The sequence below is a fragment of the Onychomys torridus genome, chromosome 16 (assembly GCF_903995425.1).
Source record: "Onychomys torridus chromosome 16, mOncTor1.1, whole genome shotgun sequence".
Taxonomy (NCBI): domain Eukaryota; kingdom Metazoa; phylum Chordata; class Mammalia; order Rodentia; family Cricetidae; genus Onychomys; species Onychomys torridus.
In genome coordinates this window covers 62,533,488-62,560,355 of record NC_050458.1, presented here as the reverse complement: position 1 = coordinate 62,560,355, position 26,868 = coordinate 62,533,488, and the positions used below count along the sequence as shown (strand labels likewise).

Below are 26,868 nucleotides of genomic sequence, written 5' to 3'. Positions count from 1 at the left end.
GGAAGTCAGGATAGGAACCTGAAGGTAGGAACTGAAGAAGAAGCCATGAAGGAACACTGCTCACTGGCTTGCTGTCCATGACTTTTTCAGCCCGATTTCTTATACAACCCAGGACTACTTGCCTGAGTGTGGCACTGCCCGCAGTGGGCTGGGCCCTCCCACATCAATCATCAACCAAGAAAATGCCCTGTAGATTTCCCTACAGGCCAATCCTATGGTGGTATTTCTTCGTTAAGATTCCTTTTTCTCAGATGACCTTAGCTTGTATCGAGTTGACATAAAAACTAGCCAGTACAGAATCTGAGTTCCTCCACTAATCATCTGTGCATGGATGAGTTGATGAATGCTCGATTAGTGACAATATCTCCCCCATATTCCTTATCAATTTTTATTTATACCAGCACATCTTAGATTGTAAAGTCCTAAGGGTTGGGAATGAGATCTGTGAGAGATGAACCACCTGAAGATGAGCACATCAGTGTCCCTAACTTGAATAAAGAACCTGCCAAACTAGGTCCATCTTGCTGCGTCTGCTAGTGTGGCCTATTTTCTAGCTACAAATAGCAAGCATTACCTGTTTTAAACATCTGGCATTACCTGCCTGCTTAGTCACCTTTTCTCTGGCTTCAAACAGCTAGCTGTGGGGCCCCACCTCCTCTCCACCTCCCGTCCATCTGTGATCCATTCCCTGCCCCCTTCCTTCCTGGAGGGATCTAGACACACCAGATCCACAAGTCCTGATGTCTTTAAAAGGATCTGCCTGGGGAATAAGGTTCATCTGAGTACTGTGACAGACACCTTGATTGTAGTGGGAAGTTCCACAGCCAGTCTGCAGTAGCTGGCATCATGAAGGCCTGTGTCTCCCTGCTTGTGGTCATGCTCTGTGGCCTGGCCTGGGCTGGTAAGTCATTCTCTGGCGGGTATGGGTGTAGGATGGGTTGCTTAAAGGCCAGAGGGCTGGGGCACTTGACAGAGGTTAAATGCTGTCCTAACCCACTGGACTACTTTGACCTGTCCTTGGTTGAGGTTACAGGATCCGCGTCTCTGAAGTTGGCTGGTGATGTGAAGAATTGCAGAGCTGAGGCCTTGGGGGATCAGACCTACCATCACTAGAATAACCAGACTCCACACTTAGCCAAGCTTTTATTTTCCCAGGGCCACTGCATGGTGTAAGAGGGAAGGAGGTTGCTGAGTTGGGATTGCCCGGTTACCCTTCGTGACTCCCTCCTCTGCTGCCTGGCCATAAGTGGGTGTTAGGAGGTGGGTGGGCTCGGGAGGAAACCAAAGCCGCTGACTCAGAGGTGAACCCTGCCCCATTTGGGACTACACAAATGGTTAGAGGAATGGGTTTTGTCCCAGGTGAGGGGAGCCAACTAGTCGAGAGAAGGGATGTGGCCTGCACTTTCGGGGTAGTGCCGGGAAAGGAGGCAGGTGCTGGAAAAGGAAAGGAATGCTTTCCTGTTAGTAACTGTGCAAAAAGCTGCTGCTGCGGCCGTGTTAATTAGTGACTAGTGGGTGGGAGGAGGAGGAGGAGGAGAAGGGCGAGAGAGAGGGCTGAACGAGGGGTGTGGGCAGCATCCTCCTCTGCCCCAGGAGAGTCAGAGTTCCTGCAGTTCCACCCTCCCAGGGTGTTCCTGCCTTGGACTGTTGAAAGGCTCAAATGAGGTAGATCAGGAGGACCAAGCCAGGGCTCGGCCCATTGGGACTTGTCAGGGTTTTAGCATGACTGTTTCTAGGAGGAGCTGACTTCTGGTGTCATTCCCTATCAGGGTGTGGACAGGGAGACCCTAAGTGTGATTTCTAAACAGAAAAGCCACTGAGGAAAAAGCTGTTTCTGTGGCTCTCCACACAGCATGCACCTCTTTGAGGACTCTGCTCTGCCTGGGTCCTGGGGCTGGAAAGGAAGAGGAGGAGAGGGAAGGGTAGGCATGGGACCTTACCTCAGGTCTGCTCATTGAAGGAATGGAGGAGGGCGTGTGTGACTAACCAGTGTAGCAGGGTGGTCAGAGGGCTTGGGATATGCCAGCCCCAGGAGAGGACTGCACAGGAGACATCTGGTCCTCAGAGGAGGTCCCTGAGCTCACAGCTGTGGTGGTTTCAGAGGTACAGGCAAGCCTGGGCTACGGGGGTGGTTAGCCTCTGTTGTAAGGTGGATGGGAAGTGAGGGTAGAGTGCAGATACACCAGGAGGTAGGAGAGAATCTCTGAGGCTGTGTTGTTTTTAACAAAATCTCAATCTTGGGGCTGGAGAGATGGTTCAGTGGTTAAGAGCACCGACTGCTCTTCCAGAGGTCCTGAGTTCAATTCCCAGCAACCACATGGTGGCTCACAACCATCTGTAATGAGATCTGGCGCCCTCTTCTGTATATATAATAAATAAATCTTTAAAAAAAAAACTCAATCTTTTGGTTTTACAAGTAAAGACTCAGGAGCCAGTTGAGTTTCATGAGTCTTGTTTGAGATGGTGGCGTAGGAGAAAAAGGAAGGCTTCTGGGACATTGGTGGAGGAGGAAGGTCAACTGGGTGCTTTCTCTGCCTCTCCAAGCTAGCAGGCTTTCACCCCAGCATCTGGCTCCCGGGTCTCTACTGGTGAAATTGAATGATTGAGATGTTGTTAAAAACAGCACTCCTGTTAGTTCTATCCAGCATCTTTAGATTTGGATACCCAAGGATGAGCCACACCAGGAGTCATGGTCAGGTGCAGGTCACAATCTATCAGCCAGGTGTCTCCCAAGGCCTCAGCTGTTTCCAGTGAACAGAGGTAGGAAGCTGGTCTTGGAGATGAAGGTTTTGGCTCACTAGGTTTCCATGGAAATAACATCTGGGCTGCCCTGAGAGACAAACACGTGAGGATGCTTCAGTCGTCAAAGGGCCCGAGGGCTGACATACAGGGATCCTGGGTCCATCCAGGGCTTGGTGCCAGCCTTTCTTGATGGCCGGTGGGGAAAGAGTGTGAAGGTTGTGGCGTGCTGAGGTCTGAGAGGATGCAGAGAAATGTAGCTTTTCACAGGGGAAGGAACCAGAGTTCTGAATGAGGAGGGGCAGGAAAATCGGAGGCCGAGAGGAGAGGCAGAAGTGGAGGAAAGCAGAGGAGAGGGAGAGATGGGGCGGAGGCGCAACGGGCAGAGGCTGCTGGAGTAGGGATGAGGGCCCTGGCCTGGTGAGCGAGGCCTATACAAAGGCTCTGTGTCAAAGGGAGGCACGGGGTGGGGGCCTGGAGTCAGAATGAGGAGTCATCTAGAGTCGCCTGGACAGCACAGTGAGGTTCCTGTAATGAGAACTCCCACCCGCGCCTGCCACCCCCATGTCCCAAGGTTACCTTGAGTCAAAACAAACTCACGGAGGAATGTGAGACCTGTTGGCATCAGGTTCTTACTGGGGACAAAGCTCTGAGGCAGAGATGACACATCCACACAGCATGGGCCAGTGAGAGTCCTCTCCTGAACTCCTAGGCCAGCCATTCACTTGTCCTTCTCAATCCCTGCCAGTCCCCAAACAGAGTGAATTCCACCCTTGGACTCTGCCATTAAGAGCAAGGCCCCCACTTGCTTACATTCTCTCCCTCTGGACTCTGGGTGTTCTGCCAGGCTGGTGAGGCAAGCAGCTGGCCCAGCCTTCCTCCTGCACTGGACACTTTTTCTTAAGACCTTAGCATTTAGGTGCCAAGCGAGACGACTTAAGATTCATGAAGGGTTCCCTGTGTGCTTGGATGGGAAAGTGGCCTTGGGCTTGGCCTCCTTTAGGACAATCTACCGGACCTGTCTTCCTGGATATGTTGAAGGCCCTGCACACAACGTGCAATGACCCCAGGACCTGGTTTAACCTTGACCTGACACCTCTCTGATGCAAAAAATAGACTTATAATGACGAATGATGTCAGCTGGTAAACCATCCCAAAGCACGTGTGCTAACAACCCAGCTCACAGCATGGCCCAGCTGGACTGGGGGAGGCAGTCAGGCAGTGTAGTTTACGGACAGGTTCCCTAACTGGGGATGATTGCTGAAGCCAGTCTGGATATTTGCCATCTCCAATATGGACATGGAATGTGGCCACTGTTTATTTACATAACAAAGACCAAAATGGCTCTATTCTGTGTCACACACCACAGGAAGTGCTTTGCCAAGGTTAACTCATTTACCCCCGCCCCCCACAAGCTGAGGACCGAACCCAGGACCTTGAGCTTGCTAGGCAAGCACTCTACCGCTGAGCTAAATCCCCAAGCCCAACTCATTTACTTCTTATGTATATCCTATGAGAAAGACTCTAATTTTTTCCTATTTCTTTTTTTGTTTTGTTTTTGGGTTTGTTTTTGTTTTTGTTTTTTTGAGACAGGGTTTCTCTGTGCAGCCCTGGCTGTCTTGGAACTCGCTCTGTAGACCAGGCTGGCCTCGAACTCACGGAGATCCTCCTGCCTCTGCCTCCCAAGTAGTGGGATTAAAGGTGTGCTCCACCACCGACCAGCTAATTTTTTTCTTATTTCTAGAGATAAGGGACCAGAGGCACAGAAAGTGAAATAACTTGCCCAAGATCACACAGCTGAAACATCATAACCAAGATCCCAGCTCAGGCAGCTGGGTACCAGAGTCCAGCTTCTCTTGCTGTGTACCCCTCATTAGGCATGACATAATCCGAAGCCCAAGTCTAACCTGAGACAAATTTCAGATCCGGTGCTGGTACATGCTCAGCTCTAAATCGAGTTTAATCTTACTCCAATCCTTACCCAAATAGCAATACAAAGTCATTATGTTAGCGATCAGCTTAGCACACACTGCTCTTCACTGTGGCTCTATATTCAGGCCAATACCAGCCCTGATCTAAGTTAGGTTTGTATTCCTCGTTGGCCCAATCCAGATGCTCATGGCAGTTCTGACTCTTGTGGTTGTTTTTTTTGTTTTTTGTTTGTTTGGTTTGGTTCGATTTTTTTAAAAAAGATTTATTTATTTATTACGTATACAGTGTTCTGTCTGCATGTATGTCTACAGGCCAGAAGAGAACTCCAGATCTCATTACAGTTGGCTGTGAGCCACCATGTGGATGCTGGGAATTGAACTCAGGTCCTCTGGAAGAGCAGTCAATGCTCTTAACCTCTGAGCCATCTCTCCAGCCCCTTGTTTGTTTTTTTGAGACAGGGTTTCTCTGTGTAACAGCCCTAGCTGTCCTGGAAGTCACTCTGTAGACCAGGCTGGCCTCGAACTCAGAGCTCTGTCTGCCTCTATCTCCTGAGGGCTGGGGTTAAAGGTGTGTGCCAACTCTGCCTGGCTTCTTGTAGCTGTTTTGCTTTTGTTTCTTTTGAGACAAAATCTGATGTAGCCCAGGCTGACTTTGAACTTGCTTTGCTACCAAGGTTGACCTTGAACACCTGATCCTCTTGCCTCTACCTCACAAGTCTTGGCATTACACACATGTGCCTGGCTTCTGATTCTGACCCTGACTTTCTGTGCAGTCCTCAGCCTGACCCATTACCCGTGTTCTTGACACCCAGGCTTCAGGAGCCATCATGAAAACACCCCTAAGTCAAGAAGGGGAAGACCCCCTCCCCACCTTCTGCCCTGCACTCTGTTGTTGTGGGCACGGTGCGGCCTGGTTTCTCTTTTAGAGTAGCAGTGTGTTTATATTGTATTGTTCCCTGCAAAAGTTCTGGTCATTGCCAGGCATGGTGACACACTCCTTTAATCCCAGCACTTGGGAGGCAGAGGCAGACGGATCTCTGAGTTCAAGGCCAGCCTGGTCTACAGACTGAGTTCTAGGACAGCCAGGGCTACACAGAGGAGCCCTGCCTCAAAAAAAACCCAAACCAAACCAAAACAAACAAAAAAACAAAACAAAAGTTCTGGTCATATGCCCCTTGTGACCAAAAGCTTGCTTCTGTAAACGGTTTGTCTGGAGCGAGGGATGTGGTCTGTGGTTGCATAACAGAATCCTGTCCCAAAGCCCAGTTCTCACCCACATGGACCTCGTTCCCCACCCAAGCACAGAATGCATTCCAGAGGCTGCAAGGAGCAGAGCTGTGACATGGGGAAATCGGGTGCAGAAGAAAGGGTGAAGGAGGGAGAACAAAGAACAGAGGGGGGTGTAGGAGCAGAGAGGGGTGGCGTAGGGGAGTGGTGGGAGGCACCTCTGCAGTGGCGGGGACTCTTCCTCTACAGGACCGGCCAACGACCCTCGCCCTGGCCACTGACCTCTTTCTTCAGCCTGTTGGCAGTTTAAAATCTGAGACATTTTCACCCCCCAATGAAGGTTTCTTTTGGCAGTCTGGAGACTCTGGCTACATCTCCTGTGACTGGGAAGCAGCTGTGGACTCCAGTCAGGCTATCCCTGTTGAGTTTGTGACAATCTTTTTATTTCTCACACAGTGCTTCTTTGCTTGTTTCCGTCACTGGGTCCTCCGACAGGCACCCAAGTCTGAGCTCCTGGTTGGTGCTCTGAGCCCAGGTCCTCCTGGTTGGTGCTCTGAGCCTAGGTCCCCAGGCAGGCTAAGAGTGGGGGGCCTGTACTGAGTTGGGAGGCATGCTTGTCCTGCAGGCAGCAATGACCTGCCTTGTCCTTCCCTGAGACCTCCTACACGGGTAATTTCGGTAAAGCCTGGGATCCCTGAAGTGCTGAACTGGCCATCTTGACCCTTATAGGAAACCTGGAGTCATGTGCATCTCGCTGCAATGAGAAGTTTAACAGGGATGCTGCCTGCCAGTGTGACCCTCGGTGTCCCCAGCATGATGACTGCTGTGATGACTATGGACGTCTGTGCAATGGTGAGGTACCTAGTAGGATGAAGGCCTGGGAGACCCGTGTCCAGAAGTCCAGCGCAAGGCTGGAGACCGAGGAGAGGGTTCCAGGACTCAGTAGGAGAGTGTGGAGGGCAGAGGCAAGGGGCGAGGATATGGTCGTCACTATCTCAGGTCTTCTAGGAAGTTCCTAAGTTAAAGTAGGGCAGATGCTATTGGCCTGAGGATCTGAGGGAACAATCAGGATTAACAATATCTTGAGTGGGGCTGGAGAGATGGCTCAGAGGTTAAGAGCACTGGCTGCTCTTCTAGAGGTCCTGAGTTCAAGTCCCAGCAACCCCACAGTGGCTCACAACCATCTATGATGAGATTTGGTGCCCTCTTCTGGCCTGCAGGCATATGTGCAGACAGAACATTGTACACATAATAAATAAATAACAAACAAACAAACAAATAAATCTTAAAACAAAACAGAAAGCAATATCTTGAAAGTTTAAGTAACAAAACGATACTTCAGTACATATGATATTGTCCCCTCTTAGTCACACTGGAAAGAACACATGTAACTAGGCAGCACTCACAGTCTGAATGACGTGGGGAAGACTGTACAGCTGCTGTGACTGTCATAGCACAGACCTCTCCAGGGAGGGAACTGAGCAGCCACTGCTTTACACTGGCCTTCCCATGCAGGACTGGCGGCGCACACCTTCAATCCCAGCACTCTAGGAGGCAGAGGCAGGTGGATCTCTGTGAGTCCCAGGCCAGCCTGGTCTACAGAGTGAGTTCCAGGACTGCCAGGGATGTATAATGAGAACCTGTCTCAAAATAACAACAAAACAAAACAAAAAACAAAGCATGCCTTTCCCCAAATGGCCATTGGTTTCTCCACAGGTCCAGACAAATGCATTTCCCCCTCTGTACCAGGGATCGGACCACAGGTCTCAGATATACGAGGCAGGTTCTCCTCCACTGAGCTATATTCTCAGCTCATTTTCTGCTTTTTATTTTGAGACAGGATAAAACTAAGTTCCCAAGGTCAGCTTTGAGCTCACTACGTAACACAAGTCAGCCTTGAACTAGATCCTCCTACTTTAGCCTGCCAAGGAGCTAGGACAGCAGGCCCAGCGAAGGGAATATTTGACAAATCATTTTTAAAATATTTATTTTATTTGTGTGTGTGTGTGTGTAGCTAAGGAGGCCAGAAGGGGTTGGCTCCCCTGTCACTGATATGGGCAGCTGCAAGCCACTTGACGCTGGTAACCCATCTTCCCCTGGAGTACAACTGCTCCAACTGTTGAGCCGTCTCTCCAGGCCTTGAAAAATCATTTTCTAACAGGCTCCTCCTTTAGTTCATTGTTTCGCATCCAAGATGAGTAAGGAAAGGCTGATGAGGAGCCAGCACCGTAAATGAATGTGGACTTATTAATTTGAGAAATTAAGAAGGTAAGAACAACTCTAGAAAGCGGGAGGGGTTCCACAGATCAGGGACACGACCATGTTGCCTTGTTGCCCTATTGGTGACCTTTTATGAGACTTAGATTGGAACTGAGGTCATTGTTATTGAGACTGGTAAGTGAGTACATGGCAGGCCTAACCAGTGAGAAGTTCACATACCTTATGCGTGGTTTTTTGGCCCAATAGGAAAGGTAATCATGTGTTCATGGTCCAATCAAGGGAGTGGTCACATGTCTCAGGATCCACAATGGGCCCTGCCTTTCCTTCCTTCCAGGAGCTAATAATGCCTGTCTCAAGGCTAGCACATTTCCCATGGTTCCCTTCTGCCCATTGCCTCTGCAGCCGCCGCCGCCAATGGCTTCTTTTCCCAGCCCAGTTGCTGCTGCCTTTTGATCTGGGTTCAGCTCAGCCCACTCTCCTGAAAGTAGAAAAGAAAATGTGCAGGAGAGGCATTTTGTTGGGTTTAATGTCACAGCCCCAGGACGGATGGGTAGGTATCCCCTGCTAGCTCATGAAGCCTGATGTTATAGCTGGAGGAGAAGGGGTGTTGGCTCCAGTCACAGCATTGTCTTTTGAGATTCTTACGGTCCTTCCTTCCTCTGCTTGGGACGCCTTTACGCCTGTGAGACTTTTATGTGACTCTGGGCCCATAGCTATAAAAAGCAGGTATAGATATCAGACATTTACTGCTATAGCCACATATGGTGGTGCATGCCTGTAACCCCTAGCACCTGGGAAGCAGAAACAGAAGGTCTAGGAGTTCAAGGCCATCCTCAGCTACCTAGCAAGTTCAGAGCCAGCCTGGGCTACCTGAGGGCCTGTCTCATACAATCTTAAAACAAAGGACATTGCAATTCATAACATACCGCAGTTCTTCACCAGAGCAGACCTGTTCTGTTGGGTGGTGTGACCCCATGTTCAGAACCAAAGATGAGAGAGGTCACATGACACACAGGATTCCTGCCATAACACCTCAGATTCATAACATGTTTGATGTGGGGGTTTAATTTTTGGCCATTGCCTGTTCAGAAACATTTTACTGTTGGCAAATTCTTCATGACCCCACATTCAGCTATATGACCCTGTATGAGGGAGGCTGTGACCCACCGTTAAGCTGGGTTAGGCCAGCAGGGGAAATGCTCTGCCTCTGGCTTGGGTAGAGATTGTGACAGAGTCAGCTAGAGTTCATAGACACTTGTGAGTTCACCAAGTGTGGTGCAAACTCTTGGAAATGGTCGTGCCCGGGACAGTGGCTTCTGGATCTGGAGTGAGCAGCTGCCGTGATCAAGTAGTTTCCTCCACATGCTGGAGCTGGCACAGGGCTAGAATGGCTGTTTCATGAACCTTTAACCTGAGCGTTTCAGACAGTGAGAGAGTCGACTAGGGAGTCAAACCGCCCATCCCCCGCTGGTTTACAGGAAAACATCTGATGGACTAACTACTTGTAGTAAGAACAAACTAGAACACATCCCTACCATTAACAGTGATTGTGAACAGATTTTTTAACAGTGCTTCAACAATACTTAACACCTGCCCAGCCCACCCCCCGGAGAGAGGTGGGTCCCCCCTCAACTCTCTTAATAGGAACAGGATGTTCTGAACAGAGAGCCTTGTCATTTGGAGAATGCTGAAATGCTCTATTCATATGTGGTAACTCAAATTGGTTTTCAGTCCAGAAGGGACTCCCCCGCCTCTTCCTCCTCTTTTTACATACTTTTCTTTTTGGTTCTTTTGAGCACAGTGGGCACCAAATGCCAAAATGGTAGGAAATTTGTCATGGGGGGAGGAGAGAGGAAGGAATATTTTTGTTTTTCCTAAGTTTTTAGTAATCTGACCCTGGAAATACCTTCCATTTTTAGCCCTCAGCCTTCAGCATCAGGGGTTTGTCCATATACCCTTTCCATACACATGCTTGCCTCTGGGTGGGAACCCGGAACCAGGGCTGAAGCTGGAGGGAACTCCTGGGATGGCTAGTAACTTTATTTTCCTACATTACAGCTGAAGAAGGCCCCCCAGAGCCCAAGGCATTCCTGGATCCAGAGGATGAGATCCCAGCCAGCTGTAAGCCTGAACCCCAGATAGGACAGCAGGGGTGTCAAGGGGAGAGGGTCACATCAGGGACCAGGACCCAGCCCTAAGCCGGAAGAAGGAAGCTGGATCTGCCCAGGGGAGATGCTGGTGTGATCCATGCTGCTGCCAAGGGGAGGGGTGGCCAGGAAAGCGTCTGAGGCCTGGGGAGGGAAGTGGAAGAGGTTTATTTTTAGAATGGGGAGATTTATAAAAACAAGAGAGTAGAGCCCTGCATCAGAAAGCAAAGGACTTCCTGACTGCAGGGTGTGCAGAGGATTAAGCTCGCCCCCCACCCCCGAGTCCTCCACTCCCATCCCCCACCCCCCACCCACCTCCCTCAGGAGACCTTTAGCAGGGAGCCCAGCTGTGGGTGTGGGTAGAAGGTTTGGACCTTAGGCTCCTAACACGCCCTCTAGAGGATGCCAAGGACGGACACACACACACACACACACACACACACACACACACACACACACACCCTCTTTTCTGTCTTCTTAGACCTGTACTTGGCACCAAACTCCTGCCAGGGCCGCTGCCGGGAAGCCTATGACAGGCACCACCCTTGCCACTGCAATGACCGATGCCAAGAGTTCGGGAACTGCTGTGAAGATTTTGACAGCCTGTGTGGTGACCACGGTCAGTCTGCTCCGTCAGCGTAGCCCCAGACACACAGGGACTCTCTAGAGTTCTCCCAGTGTGGTCCTGGGACCTGCAACACCAGGAGCATGTGAGAACCCTTAGGAGAAGCGAGCAGACCTAGGCCTGGGCCCCAGACCTTCTGCTCAGAAACTCTGGACTGGGCTCTATACCTTCCAGGGGATTCTGATGCCTGCCTCAGTTCGAGACCTTTCTTAGTGCAAAAGGGAGACATGGACTTTCTGTACATAACATGGCAATGGAACATGCTGGCCTTAAGGGTCTTTTACTGTCCTGCCCTCTAACTGCCAAGTATTCAGGGGTGTTCCCCCTCACTGGAGCAAATTTCCAGAAGGGGCCAAGAGGTGGATGCTATTGATCTTCAGACAGTTGGTGACCTGCCTCCCTCTGCCTCTCAGACCTTCCCTCTCCCAATTCCTCTTAGAGGGCTTCTCCCACAGCAGCGATGCCATAACCAACGAGGAACTCCAGAGTATCTCTGAGACGATCTACAGGGTAGATACCAACAAAGCCCAGAAGGAAGACATTGTCCTCAACAGTCAAAACCGTGTCTCCCCGTCAGAGACAGGAAACCGAGTGGATCGCTGCTCGGAGCCGTGAGTGCCCCTCACTAGTTCCCACCCTTCACCCTATCTCTCCTCCACACTCGCTTCCTTTGATGTCTCAGGTCTTGCCCCTCAAGTCAAGCAAGCTCAAAGGGAGAAGGGGAAAAAAGATTAATGTCCAGAAACAAAGAAATCATCTTGAGGGTAGGTGGGTATACAGCCAGAAGGTTTCTGTGGCTGGCCAGCCTAAGGATAACGCTGATCTTCCAAGTGGTGACGTGGAAGAAGACAGACTTCATAGTTGGCCTTCAAAAGCACCTCATGTTGCCTTTGCTCCTGAACCCTGAGCCCATCTCTGTAGTAGGAATCTTAAAAGTTCTTATTAATAAAACTCAAACCCGAGGCCAGTTATTGGGGTGATTGCTGGAAGATCAGAGACACAGAACAAGCCACAGCTATCTCACCTTGCTAATTTCTCAGGTGATCCTGTTTCCTCAGGCTGGAAGCTTCTGAGTCCTCCTCCACATGAATCTCAGCTGAACTGTGTTGCTCCAAAGCTTAACTAACTACATGCTTTTTCTTCGTTAGTTCCTGGTTCTCACGCCTTATATACCTTTTTCTTTCTGCCCCCCACTCCCTGGGGTTAAAGGTTGGGTTTCTGGGATTAAAGGCGTGGGTCACCATGCTTAGCTGTTTCTAAAGTGGCCTTGAACACACAGAGATCCACCTGGCTCTGCCTCCCAAGTGCTGGGATTAAAGGCGTGTACCACCACCGCCCAACTTCTGTTAGGGCTTACTCTTCCTGTTTTCTAGCCACCATTTTTGGCTTTGTTCTAGTGGCTGTCTGTTCTCTGACCCCAGATATGTTTATTTCAGGGAACACACAATATTTCAGGGAACACAATACCCACCACACATCTCTATGTGCTGCCCCTGCCTGTCTAGAAGATTCTGGGGGAGTTTCTAGGGCATGTTCAGGCCTCTTCATGGGTCTCCATCCATTTGCCACAGGCTCTTTACTTATGTCAATGAGCAGCTGTTCTCCAAGCCCACCTATGCAGCCTTTATCAACCTGCTCAACAATTACCAGCGGGCCACGGGCCACGGGGAACACTTCAGTGCCCAACAGCTGGAGGAGCAGACTGTCTTCCTCAGGGAGGTCATGAAGACAGCTGTTATGAAGGAGCTCTATGGCTTTCTCCATCACCAAAGTGAGTGAGCCTTCCCGGCTGCACAAGGCTGTGGGATGAGGTGTGTCTCCAGGAGAGGTCTCTGGTGGTGGTGGTGGTGGTGCTGGTGGTGGTGGTGGTGGTGGTGGTGGTGCTGGTGCTGGTGGTGGTGGCGGCAGAGGTGGTGTAGAAGCAGGTAATGGAGCTGGGGGCATTGTATAGAAGTCAGTAACAGCCAGACAGGGTCAAAGACAAGGCTAGAAGGAAGCTTCAGAGATTGGGGACCCCAGCAGGAGCTGAGTGACCTTCTGGCTGGCTGGCTTGCTTAGATCACCCATCTTGTGACCGAATGTCAGTCATCTTGTGAGTTTCCTACCTTCTGAAGGGAATGAGCCCCCCGCCCCATCTCTACCCCCACTCTGGGCACTTTTCAATCATCTCATGGATCCCACAGTCACGTCAGAAGCCGTACATTTGAGCAAGCAGAGTTCTCCACACCTCCTTCTCCTGGGCAGCAATAGAGACTCGGCAAGGCCCAAGGAGGGCCATTCTGTTAGGAAGTGGTCTGGCTGGGCCACCTCCAGACACAGATTCATGCAAATCAGACCAAAAAAGGTTTTGGCTTTGGGACTTCTTGGCTCTGGGTTCTGTTTGTTAGTGTCTTCCAGATTCTTTTGCTGAACGCTGGCAAGCTGGACTCTGTCTCAGAGGCAGATCTGTATAGGTTTCCCTCCATATCCCTGGGAAACGAATCCAGGCAAACCTGCTACTTTCTGTCTGCAACCTTAGACAACAACAGAATTACTTAACACTGTTGTTAGAGGTGAACCGCCTGAGGGATTCTCTAAGATACATGTGATCCTGTGATGCCCTCTGGTGTCTGCTCCGTGGTAAACACACGACAGACAGGTGGTTCTCAACCTTCCTAATGCTGTGACCCTTTAATACAGTTCCTCATGTTGTGGGGACCCCTAACCATAGAGTTATTGCTACTTTATAGCTGTAATTTTGCTACTGTTTTATGAATCATATGTAAATATTTTTGGAGATAGAGATTTGCCAATGGGGTTGTGACCAACAGTTTGAGAACCAGGGGACTTTATTATAAACCCTTGGTTTTCAGCAAAGAACAGAAGTCTAGCCAGGCTGGAAGACCTAAGGGCGCAAGGAGCCAGAAGTTGCCTTCCAGTACCCAGGATAGGCTTCCCAGCACACATCCCCTCTTCCTCACCCCACATCCCACTAGCCTGCTACATTTACGAAAGCCCCAATGGCTCACGCTGCATCTCGTCAAAAGTTTGAGAGATCGGGACACAGCCCAAAATAGCTCAGACAGACAGACTTGGTTTGGCACTTGGTTCTGTCTTACCACTGGTGTGATTCTGGTGTTATAGTTTGAGGGCGTCTCCCAAATGTCACATATTAAAACCATAATCTCTAGTGCTGTGCATTAATGCTATCTAGAGGTGAAAACTTTGGGAGGTGACTCTAACTGCAGATTCATGGATTATCAAGAGTACTCTCTCAGAAAATCTGGCTCTTTTTAGTATGCTAGCTTTGCTTGGCCCTTCTCACATGGCAGCCCTTGACACTTGATTTCCTAGACTCCAGAATGTGAGCTAACTAAACTTGTATTCAGTATAAATTACATGGTTGTAAGGATATGGTTTTAGCAACACACGGCAGGCTACACATCTGAACAGTGCTGTTGTGACCTCTCCTGGTCTTTATCTGTGACTTAAGGGCTTTGAAGATTGATGCTTCCAAAGCATCAAAAAAGGACACCCAGCAAGTACTAATAAGGGTAACTATTTGGTCTGTGAAACGGTTCTGTTCATGTCCACTCTGTCTTGTTTTCCAACAGTGTTTTAAGTCCTTGAAAGGAGAGAATATTCCTGGTATCTGTTTTGGATCCTCCACAAAATTCTGGAAGTCCTGATTTAAAACTTCAGCTTTGACCTTTTCTTGGGGCTCAGTGGCCTTTTCAACAGCCCCATTCTGCTATCTGTTATTTACATAACACAGTGTAAAGAGAACTCACTGTTCCTCCTATTCCCAGACCTGTTCCTCTCTAGGTCGGCTCATCCTCTAATCATCAGGACAGTCCATCCAGTTCTCATGCAAAAAGCCCAGGAGTTAGGAATGTGTCTGTGTTGGTGTGTTTGTCTGTGTTGGTTTCTCTCTCTCTCTCTCTCTCTCTCTCTCTCTCTCTGTGTGTGTGTGTGTGTGTGTGTGTGTGTATCTAGAGATTAGATCTAGATCAGTTTATGCATGCTGGGCAGTCAGTTTACCACTGACCTTGCAACCCCAGCCCAGCAGGTAGATTTGATTTTTCTCTTTCCCTGACTCATTTCCCTGTCAGTAATGTCCATCCTTTCCACTTTCAAAACATATTCCAGATGTGCTTGCTTGTTCCCCTTCTCTGCTGCTACTGGTGAAAGCTACCACCAACTTACCACAGACAAACCATTAGCTTTAAAACTGGTCTCTCTGCTTTTAGCCCTCGGGACTCCCATTAAACCTTTGTTACATACACAGCCAGGGTGGCCCTTGAAACAAAGCTCATGCCACATAATTGCCGCTCAACCCCCAAAACTCCTTCATGTCCATTGTCTCAGTTAGGTTTCCATTGCTGTGATAGAACACCATATCCAAAAACAACTTGGGAAGGAAAAGGTTTATTTCATCTTACACTTTAAGTAACAGCTCATCACTGAGCGAAGTCAGAGCAGGAACCTGGAGGCAAGATTTGGCTAAACAACAACAACAACAACAAAACCCCCAAAACAAAACAAAAAACCCCAAAAAACAAAAAACCCATGGAGGGCCACAGTTTACTCACTTGTTCTGTATATTTTCTTTTATACACCGCAGGACCACCTGCCCAGGAGTGGTACTGTCCACAGTGGGCTGGGCCTTTCCACATCAATCACCAATTAAGAAGATGCAGCCAGGTGGTGGTGGCACACACCTTTAATCCCAGCACTTGGGAGGCAGAGGCAGGTAGATCTCTGTGAGTTCAAGGCCAGCCTGGCCTACAGAGTGAGTTCCAGGAGAGCTGAGGCTACACAGAGAAACCCTGTCTCAAAAAACAAACAAACAAACAAGTAGAAAATGCCTCACAGGATTGCCTACATGCCAATCTGATGGAGGCATTTTTTCAGCTGTGGTCCCCCTTCTCTGCTGACTCTCCAGCTTGTGTGAATTGGCAAAAACCCAAACAGGCCATTGTCCACCACAAAGAGACCACAGGTTGTAACAGGCCCATCTCTAGAGCCACACTGCGTGGGCTCAAGTACAGTGGCTAACGGTGTGTGTCCTCTCGCATGAGTTTTGTAAATTTTGTCTGACTCGGTTTCCTCGTCTCTGAGTTCAGGTTGCTTAGTGTCATTAATGATGTGAAGATTCAGCATCAGTGCTTAGAAGCGTTTGAAACCATGCTGAGAATCAGCAAGTGCCCCCTGGAGCCTCGGGATTCCTCTGTTATTACTAGTCAGAGTGGGTCTGACCTCAGCGCGATGGCTTTTCAGCCTTTCTCCCTCCTGCTCACTGTGCTCTGGAAATGTCTCCGTAGATCCTTGTGGAGAAGTCCTTATCTTTCGGGTGTCTGGTCAGTCCCCCGCTCCCCAAGTTTTTGCCTTGGGTCCTTGAACTCGTGACCCTTCCGCCTCTACTTTCTAAGTACTAGGATTACGGGAGTGTGTGAGCGCCTCTGTCTGGTGCTACCTTCTTCCCAGGTCCCGTGTCTTAGTGTGAAGTATGCTGAGGTAACAAAATATCAGCCTGGGGAATTTATAACACATAGGAATATATTGGTTCATAGTTCTAGAAACGGTGGGGCAGCATCTCACAAGGGCCTTAGTGCCATGACATCCATGCAGGAATGCAGAGAGTGACAGAGAAAGGCAAAAGAGAGCTGAGTTTATTTTTGTTGTTGCTTATTTGTAGAAAGGGCCTCTTGTGAACCATGATAGCCCTGAACTCATTGTATACAGAGAGTGGCCTTCAGATTCCAAGGGACTGCAGGCTTTTACTATCACACCCAGCTCTAAACTCATCTTTTCAAACTTTAAAATTTAAAGGAAATCATCCACTCGGTGAGGACCCCCACAGAATGGCACTAATTCAGTCATTGCACAGAACCTCATAGCCCAATCACCTTTTCTTTTTGGTTTTTTTTGGTTTTGGTTTTTTGGTTTTTCCAAGACAGGGTTTCTCTGTGTAGCTTTGGGGCCTGTCCTGAAACTTGCTTTGTAGACCAGGCTGGCCTTGAACTCCGAGATCCGTCTGCCTCTGCCTCCTGAATGCTGGGATTAAAGGCATGTGCCACTACCACCACTGGGTTCCAATCACTGTTTTTTTGTTTTGTTTTGTTTTAGACAGGGTCTCTCTCTGTAACTTTGGCTGTACTGGAACTCACTGTATCAACCAGGCTGGCCTCAAACTCACAGAGATCCGCCTGCCTCTGCCTCCTGAGTGCTGGGATTAAAGGTGTGTGCCACAGCACCCTGCTCCCTAATTATCTCTGGAGGTCCTACATCTTAATTTTGTTATAGGAGTTATCAAGTTCCTAACAAGCTTTAGGGAGGCCAGATGTGATGGCACACACCTTTAATCCCAGCACTTGGGAGGCAGAAGTAGGCAGAGCTCCATGAATTCAAGGCCAATCTGGTTTATATATCACATTCTGGAATAGCCAGGGCTACCTAATAAGACCCTGTCTAAAACCAACAATACCCTGAACCCCAAAACACATAGTACTCCTGACTCCCACCTCCTCCTCTAGTTGTTACGGGGTAGTCTTCATGTTTATCTGAGATATCATTTATTATTTCTGTTTATTATTCATGACTTTCCCTAAAATGCAAACTGTAGAGACAGTCTTTGGGGTGTGTGTGTGTGTGTGTGTGTGTGTGTGTGTGTGTGTGTATGTGTATGTTTGTGTGTGTGTATATGTGTATGTATATGTGTGTATGTGTGTGTGTATGTGTGTGTTTGTGTGTGTGTATGTATGTGTGTGTATATATGTGTGTGTGTGTATGTGTGTGTATATGTGTGTGTTTGTGTGTGTGTATATGTGTGTGTTTGTGTGTGTATGTGTGTGTATATGTGTGTGTGTGTGTGTGTGTGTGTGTGTGTGTGTGTGTGTGTCTACTCCTTGGGTCCTTAACTGTGTAGAATGAGCATCTGGTCGCATTTGTTGAACCCCCATCTCTCCTGATGCACCGGAGCTGTACTCTTCCTTGCTTCCCAGGACTGACCCACCTCCTTGCCAAGAGTCTTTGGTTTATCTCTCCACAGACCGCTACAGCTCCGAACAAGAGTTCGTGGATGATCTGAGGAACATGTGGTTTGGGCTCTACTCAAGAGGCAGTGAAGAAGGGGATTCGAGCGGCTTTGAACACGTCTTCTCAGGTAGGCTCGCTCTACTTGGCAGAGAAGAGAGGGACAAAGGTGAAGGAGTATGGTTCTGCTCAGGGCTGAGCGTTGGTTACCAGGCAGACAAGCACTGGGCAGCGAGGGACTCCCAGGTCAGGTATGAAGGGCATCTGAGAAGTCATGCTGAGGGATGGCAGTCTCTCTAGTGTCTAAGAGGGAAAGGAAACCGGTCCCGGTGCTCCTAGGGTTCCATCTAGTATGAGCAGGTGTTTGCTGGCGTGTCTGCCTCTGAGCAGGCCTCTGCTTCCACGGCTGGGTTAGGGGCTTCCTACAGAGGCTACTGTGTCCCGTCATCCTTAAGGTTCCCACCGAGCCTAGCTTGATTCTGCGGAAACAGTCAGAGGAGTATGCCAGAGCAGAGGACTGTCTAGGAGGAGGAGTCTCCTGAGGTCTTGAGCCAAAGAGAACAGACGTATGAGGGTGTCAGGCAAGGGGCCAAGGAAGCAGCTGAAGCGTCTGGAAGTCAGAGCCTGGAGATGGGAGACAGGCTTGGCATGGAATGGTAGAGGACTGGAGTGGGGAGGGGGATGGGAAGGCGGCCCAGACCACCCACTTTGGACTCTTTATTACAGGTGAAGTGAAAAAGGGCAAGGTCACTGGCTTCCACAACTGGATCCGCTTCTACCTGCAGGAGAAGGAGGGTCTGCTTGACTATTACAGTCACAACTACGATGGGCCTGTGAGTGTCTGGGCTGGAGGGGCCAGGCCTTGCAGGTGCCTGGACTTCCTGCTCTTCCTCTGGCTTCCAAGCAATCAGACTTGCTTCTCACTCTGGCCCTCCACAGCCACCCAAGAGTGACTGTGGATACCAAATCCTCATCTGCTAGAGAGCAGATTCCACCCCAAGTCCCAACAGTGAAGCCTCTAAAACTGCCAGGGACAGGAGACAGGAGACAGAGGGTACCACGTCCAGGTGGTCGGCCAAGGCTAGATTCTTAGACCAGAGAACAAAGCATGCATTTACTCCCTGCCTGAACGTCCTTTGAGGGTGGCAGGAATGTTCACCCTGGCTAACTGAGCTAAACTCATTTCATAAGAAACTTTTGCTGCCCTATTCCAGGGAATGATTTGGGGCAATGTACTGGCCTCTTGCATGTGGAGGGCCATAGGGAACAGCTGTGTCCCTGCACTCTGGGTGGATCACGTGGATGTTGCTCTGACCTCACTGCCACTGGTAGCTTCAGACAGGGTCTGACTGGGATTCAGATGGGGTCTGACTGGGATTCAGACACTTTGCATGGTAGGCTGTCCTGTCTATCTCTTTAAAGAAGCCAGTGTCTCCAGAAGGCTCCTCAAGGACCTGTGTAAATACTAGCTGACTGTGGGCGCCGGGTTCTATCACGTGACCTTTGCTGTTCTTTCTTCTGCAGTGGGATTCCTACCCTGATGTCCTAGCCATGCAGTTCAATTGGGATGGCTACTACAAGGAAGTGGGCTCAGCTTTCATTGGCAGCAGCCCTGAGTTCGAGTTCGCCCTCTACTCTCTGTGTTTCATCACCAGGCCAGGCAAAAAGTGAGTATTGGGGTGACCAAGGGACTAGAGCAGTGTGTGTATGTGTGTGGGGGGGGCTTCAACTATCATCATCTAGGATGGCGTCTTAAGTCCGCCACTCCGGCTGGGAAGGTCAGAGAAATTACTGTTCTTACCTTCGGCAGTGAAGTGGTCCCATTAGACTGGTAGCTGCCGGTCTTCATCCGAGCAGAACCCTCTATCTCCCTTCCTCTTCAAGTGAAGCATCCAGAATCATACATAAGCTACAGACAAGTCAACAGTGCAGTTGACCTGGATCCCTGAGCCCCACATTGGCTGTTTGGGAGAACTAGAGTCCCAAAGAAAACAGTTGATAATAACTGGCCTCTGTCACTTGAGAATTTGTTTGGGTCCTAATACTTTTTTATTTATTTATTTATTTTTGTGGGAGGGGCTTTGTCTCACTGTGTAGCCGGGATTACAGATCCTCTTGCCTCACAATCTGAGTGCTGGGTTTACAGACACATGTAAAAGTGCCTGGCCCTATGACTTCCAAAGCAGAAAGCAAACCCCTAATTTCTGAAGCACTCGACTTGAAGTGTTCAGAATATTTCTCTGGGAAGGATGAGGAGCATTGTCCCATAGGCAGAGAGATACCAAGGTCCAGATGTGAAAAGCTTGCTGAACACAGGGAGTTGGGGTAGAGGCTCTGGGATGCAGGCAACTGTCTGGGAGGCTGGAACCCTTCTACTGGGGATGACTAGGTCTTTCACATCTGGAAGAGAGGTGGGTGAAGTGGCGGGCTGTGCTGATTTGATGCACCATCTTTCCCTACAGGTGCCACTTAAGCCTGGGTGGCTATCCTCTGGCCATCCAGACCTACACCTGGGATAAGACCACCTATGGAAACGGGAAGAAGTACATCGCCACAGCCTACATAGTGTCTTCCACCCAATAGAGCGCGCGGCCAGATGGGTTATGAGGGCTGAGGCAGATCCAGGTGCTATTTGCTCTGTACTGGGGAGGGGAGGAAGGAGTCTTGGAGGAACCCCAAAGCCCAGTTTTATGAAAGAGATCTCAAATCTAGAAATGCCCATGTGGGAGAGAAAAAAAAAGATACAATTAGAAAAATGTAGAGAATCAGCCAAACCTTTGTCTTCCTGTATCTTAGCAACATGAACAAGGAAATAGAGCTCCTCTCTGTCTGGAAAAGGTAGCAACCTTGGAGAATTCTTTACAGTATAGTGGGGCCATGAGCAAGTCCTTGGCCTCACATTTCCCTCCAATGTGAAGGGGAGGGGTCCCCCCTTTCCTGCTCGGGGCTTGGGGAGAGGGTGATGAGACAGTATTATGACTGTCTTCATAATAATGCTGTCTTCAGCTGTTCGTAGGAAGAACAGGGGGTGGAAATTCGGGGTTTCCAAATGGCTATCACTGCTCACAGCTCTCCAACTGCGACACAGCCCTGTGCTGGGCCCCAAAGAAGCAGGCCTTAGACCCAAGCACGAGGATCTTAGGGAATCAAATCTGTGGCAGTGCAGACTCAGGGTTTGGGCGGTAAGTGGGCTCGGGCAGGTGGCCTCCTCCATCCTAGATGTCTGTGTGGCCACCTCGGCATCTGTTTCTAGAAGTTTCCCACTTGCAGATGTTCAGTGCAGTTACAGACATGTGTTTTGGTCCCACATAGTGCTTTGTTTTGTTTGGAAAGAATCCCTGCACAGGAGGGAGATCAAACGTCAAAGGAAGAAAAGAACCTATAAGTTGGTGTCGCTGACAATCATACTAATGTTTATCCAGCTGCCATAATTTGAGACATTCTAGGCTGGGAGAAGAGGGACCCTGGGTTTCCTATTTCAATCTCTATGATGTATTTATTCCCCGCCTGATGCTCAGGAGCCAGATGTGGCCCCACAGAGCCAGGCTTGTACCACAGCTTAGGGGCATCACGTTTCCAATTAAAGCCACTGGAGAACCCCTGAAATGTGTTTCATCCTTGTATTCATTGACTCTGTCAGTCTTCTGGCCTCCTCCCTGGAGCAGGAATGGAGGTCTTAGCAGCCTGGCTCACAGAATGTGGAATCTGTGTGAAGCCCGAGGCTCAGCAGGACTCTGACCAGGAGGAAGACAGACTTCTTCCGGGTACACCTGTAACACAAATAAAGAGCATCACACATGGGGTGTGAGGGAGGAATGGAGACTGGTGGCTTCAGCCCCTGTACCAGTCCTCCTGATCACACACATGGGGAGCAGAAGGACTCTGGGAAACAGCTTCTGTGACTACAGAGGTTGGAGGAAGAGGAGAGGCCTGAGTGACTTCTCACGGATTATTTAGGCCACATTTGAGGAAGGCAGGACTGACGCCTGTGAGGAACAGCGTCTAGATGAATGCAGCAGGGCCATGTCGGGCCCTCCTTGGGAGTGTTCCTGGTTCAGTGGGCAAGAGAGGGGTTAGAAGGACGCAGTGGTCAAGGTGTGGATACTCAAGTCAGGTTGCATGTGTCTAGCTAGGGTCTGACCACACGGGCAAATTTCTTATTCAGATCAGTGTCTTCAACAGTAACATGAGAAATTATCAATGTGAAAATAACATGCCATTCTTTTCTTCCTTTCTTTCCTTCCTTCCTTTATTTATTTATTTATTTGTTTGTTTGTTTGTTTTTTTAAGAGAGGGTGTCTGTAGCCCTGGCTGTCCTGGAACTGGCTATGTAGACCAGGGTAGCCTTGAACTCAAGAGATCTGCCGGCCTCTGCCTCCTCAATGCTGGAATTAAAGGTGTGTGCCACCACACCTTTTGAAAATTTTATTTTATATGAGTATTTTTCCTGCATGTATGCCTGCTCGGTGCCTGTGGAGGCCAGAGGAGGGTGTGTGATCCTGTGGCTTGAGACTGCCGGAGCTTGAGATTGTACTCTGAGCGAAAGCTATGTACTCCCTAGAGAGCAGGGATTTAGTAGGACCATCTATCTGACACTGGTTGTCATACCAGTCCTGGGTTGTTTATATCTGGTCTCATATAAGAGAGAAATTGCAAGGCTGGAGAGCTGGCTTAGCAGTCAAGAACATGTGCTGCTCTTGCAGAGGGCTGGGTGCATTCAGTTCCCAGCACTCACACTAAATAGCTCACAACCACCTGTCACTCCAGTTCTGGCCTCCACAGGCACCAGGCACTCATATGGCCGGCTATGGTGGTCCATCCACACAGCCCTAGTACTTGGGAGGCCATAGTCTGTGAGTGAATGCCATGCATGTGCATCCGTGGGTGGGAAGAGCATGAGTTTAAGATTTGCCTGGCTACAGATTAAGTTTCAGGCAAGCCTGGGCTACATAGTGTTCTGAAAAACAAACAAAAACAAAATTAAAAAAACCCAACCAACCAAACAAGAAGTTCCTTACTTGATAACCCTTTCTTAAGACTCCAAACGGCTGTCAGAACCCTTCCACACTTAGCTGTTTGAAAGAGCTCAACTATTGGGACACGCAATTACGAGCATCTGCAATAGCCATTGCAGCATCTCACTTTTGCAGTGATGTTTATTTCCACCGACCATTACGATTTGACATAAAAACCACATAAAGAGATTGTTTCTTTGAGAATAACTACCTAGAGATTAACAATAAATTCAATTGAGGTGACTTGAGTTTATTCACAGAAAAAGTTAAATAAAAGAAAGGCCCAGTCTGTCAGTTTTAGGGAAGCCTATTTAAAGATGACTGTTGATGGAAGTGGAGAGGCATGACATCTAAAGAGAAGCTGTCATGTCTGAGCTCACAGGGCTGTCATAAGTGGGACAACGGTGCTTTAAAACCAGGAAGCAAAGACCGTGGAGGTCATTCAGTTACAATCAGTGTTTCTCCTTTTGATTGTATTCAGCACACACATGGGGGGGGGGGTGCTGTTATTTTACTTTGCTTTTCTTACTCTTCTGGGGCCCGGCCACCCAACTCCCAAATAAACACACTGAAACTCATTCTTACAAAAGCCTAGCCTTAGCTTGGCTTGTTTCTAGCCAGCCTTGCTAACTTAAATTATTCTGTCTACCTTTTGCCTCTGGGCTTTACCTTTCTTTATTCTATATCTCTTTCTTTCCTTCTTACTCCATGGCTGGCTGTGTTGCTAGGTGGATGGCCCCAGTACCCTCCTCTCCTCCTTTTCTCGTTCCTTCCTGTCTCTTCTCTCCTGTTTATTCTCTCTGCCTGGCAGCCCCACCTATCCTTTCTCTCCTGCCTGTCGTTGGCCGTTCAGCTCTTTATTAGACCAATCAAGTGTTTTAGGCAGGCAAAGTAACAAAGCTTTACAGAGTTAAACAAATGCAACATAAAAGAATGTAACACATCTTTGCATCATTAAACAAATGTTCCACAGCATAAACAAATGTAACACATCTTAAGCTAATATTCCACAATTGGGTAGGAGGAGAGAGAGGGGCGATTCACTACCCAAAGGTGCTATGGAGTTTTACTGGAGCAACTGATTGGCCCTGTTCTGTTGTCCACTTTCAGTCAACTCTGCCTAGAGTTAATAAAAAAAAAAGTAGTTGCTTTTCAAAGAACACCAATATCTATTTAAAATAGATTTATGATTAATTTAAATATACATAAAGATTACTTTAAATTATTTAATTTTAAAGTTTTGGTTTTACTCAATTACTGGGCAAGTCTCAGTGAAACATTTCACTATTAGGATAAGAATTTGTACTATATCAAGCTGATAATAGAAAAATAAATAAATAAATATTTAATTTTTAATTAATTTATTTATTTAAAAAAATTTGAGTGCTTTGTCTGCATGTATCCCTGAACGCCAGAAGAGAGCGCCAGATCTCATCACAGATGGCTGTGAGCCACCATGTGTTTGCTGGGAATTTAACTCAGAACCTCTGGAAGAGCAGTCAGTGCTCTTAACCTCTAAGCCATCTCTCCAGCCCCCTAATTTTTAATTTTTACAAATATTTTTTAATTCAGTTTTATGTGTATGCATGTGTGTCTGTGTATGATGTGTGTGCCTGATGCCCAGGGTGTTGGTTCTCCAGGCATCGGAGTTACAGACAGTTTTGAGCCAACTATGGGAATCAAATCCAGGTTCTCTGGAAGGGCAGCCAGTGCTCTTAATTGCTGAGCCATCTCTCTAGCCCTATTTTATTTTTTAAGCTGGGTATCACCACATGGCTCTGGTTTACCTGGAACTTGTTATGTAGACCTTGAACTCACAGAGATCCACCTGCTTTTGCCTCCTGAATGCTGAGATTAAAGGTGTACCCTATCATTCCAGCCATATTAAGATTTTTTTTTTTAGAGCAAGTTTTCCCTGGAATGAGTCCTGCTGGTTGCGGTACTGTGTACACAATAGAATGTGCTGAAGAGGCTGAGGCAGGAGAATTATGAGTTCAAGGCCAGCCTTGGTCACACTTTGCTAAAAGCCAGTTTATCTCTACAATGCCATCAACACAATCTTTAATGCTCTATTTTTATAAATATTTATTTTTGTGTCTGAGTGCTTGCCTGCATGTATGTAAGTACACCACGTGCATGCCTGGTGCTGGTGGAAGACAGAACAGGGCATAGATCCTCTGGAATTGGAGTTACAGACAGTTGTGAGCTGCCATGTGGGTGCTGGGAACTCAAGTCCTCTGCAAGAGCAAACAACATTCTTAACCATGGAGCCATCTCTCCAGCCTCTTGTTACTTTTAAATGAATTTAAAATAAACAGTCACACAGTAGGAAGGTTCTAATGATATGACCTTGTAAGAGAAGATCTAAGGTGGTGTTTCCTTGACTGGTGCCTGGGTTAGTGGCTCTCAGCTTGAATTGCACAGCTGTATCCTATGCTTTCAAAGTGTCTGATGCTGAGGCTGGATTTCCGATTAATTATGTCAAACCTCTAGGATAAAATTCATAAATCAGCCTGTGTGGGACACCAGACACACACACACACACACACACACACACACACACACACACACACACCCTCCTTGGATGATTTGTGAATAACTAACTGATATTAATTTGGGATGATAAAGTTGATCCAATTTGAAAAACTGGTTTGTGTTTGTCGACTTTAAAAATTATGTAATTATGTTTGTTTCACCGTACAATTTTAGAGTTGTTACAGCAGGAAAAGTTCACTCACAAAGGAAGCAGAGGCAAGCGCTACAGGTTCCAAAGGCTTTCTTTTAGATAAGCCAGGGTCTATCTAAAGACGGACACAAGCCTGAGACCCACAGAGACTCTAAGAAAATAGGCTACTAGCAAAAAGTACAAGACAAGCAGCCAAATGCAAGCCTTAGAGGAAAAACAGCAAGCTTACCAGTGCGGGCAGTTCTTAGAAATAACAGTAACGTTCTCCTACGATCCTCATAGAGAGGCTACAAACATCTCGGTCGCCGAAAGCAAGGCAGCTCTCAGAGACACAGTCGAGGGAAATTAAACGCCTTATTGTTTGGGAGGTCAGAGGACGTTAGCATGGGTGCACTTTTGGGGTTCTCACGTTCAGCTGATTGAAGAGTCAGCCTGTTTCCGCAGTTTGGAGTAGAGTGGCCGGGCTCGCGCACCGAACCTTCTGCGCACGCGCGGGCGGCGCGCGGGGCCTTGTGGGAAGGCTCCGGCCTCCGGCGGCGGCGAGTGACGCCGCGCGTCTCCCTGGCTGCGGTGAGGGTGGTGACGGCCGGGGTGGGTGAGCACGCTTTACCGTTGCCGCCGGCTGCAGGGGCGCTCGGGGTGCGGGGCGGGAGCGCGGCGCCCGGCTGGGTCTGCCCGGGGGACGGCGGCGGTGCAGCGGGGCTCTCCGCGCGCAGCCCAGGCCTGCGCGTTCGGCCTGCCCGGGAGCCCCCGTCCGGAGAGGGCCGCGGACCGGCCAGGGTGCTGTGCAGGGTTTGCTTGGATACCGGGTGTGAAGGTGTTTCCCCAGGCGCTGCAAGTCCGGTTGTCCGCGGGACGACTCCCGTCTAGTCAGCTCGGGCTGCTAGAGGACCCGCGGGGCGGGTGGGTGGCGTAAGAAGCGCTCTCGACCCTAGAGCATTTCATGTTCCTTCTTATGTTATTATTTTATGTTTGGCTTTCTCTGTAGCCCTGGCTGCCCTGCAGTTCGCTTTGTGGTAGACCAGGCTGGTCTCGAACCGGCTGCCTCTGTCTGTCTCCTGAGTTGTTGGGATTAAAGGCGTGCAGCGTCACCGCACGGCTTGGCTTCTCAGGGTCTTGTTTCGGTTTGTACTGGTTTGTCTCCAGCAAAGCATTATACTAGTTTTGTTCATGAATGAAATGCATGCTCCTAGCCAAATAGGGACACTGCTTGACGCTTAAACAATGTTGTTGGGGCAGAGATAGAAGATCCATTTGCACCTAA

The 26,868-nt window shown here is 48.8% G+C and overlaps 2 protein-coding genes across 5 annotated transcripts in view; both read left to right on the top strand.

Annotated features, from left to right (window-relative positions):
- Positions 1 to 846: 846 nt before the first annotated feature.
- Positions 847 to 20,779, top strand: Endou (endonuclease, poly(U) specific). Its single transcript, XM_036208211.1, has 10 exons — positions 847 to 901; positions 6,627 to 6,749; positions 10,176 to 10,238; positions 10,746 to 10,883; positions 11,329 to 11,500; positions 12,461 to 12,660; positions 17,920 to 18,033; positions 18,630 to 18,736; positions 19,428 to 19,570; positions 20,366 to 20,779. Exons 1-10 carry the CDS (start codon positions 847 to 849, stop codon positions 20,484 to 20,486), a joined length of 1,236 nt encoding a protein of 411 aa, XP_036064104.1. The 3' UTR covers positions 20,487 to 20,779.
- Positions 20,780 to 26,116: 5,337 nt separating this feature from the next.
- The window catches only part of Rpap3 (RNA polymerase II associated protein 3), a 30,405-nt gene continuing 29,653 nt past the window's right edge, over positions 26,117 to 26,868 (top strand). The window contains exon 1 of one of the 4 annotated variants that reach the window (XM_036208210.1): positions 26,117 to 26,195. The gene's annotated coding sequence lies outside the window, so the exon portion shown is untranslated. Of the gene's footprint in view, positions 26,200 to 26,430; positions 26,508 to 26,868 lie in introns of those variants that run through there. The other 3 variants (XM_036208207.1, XM_036208208.1, XM_036208209.1) reach the window with 3 other exon arrangements.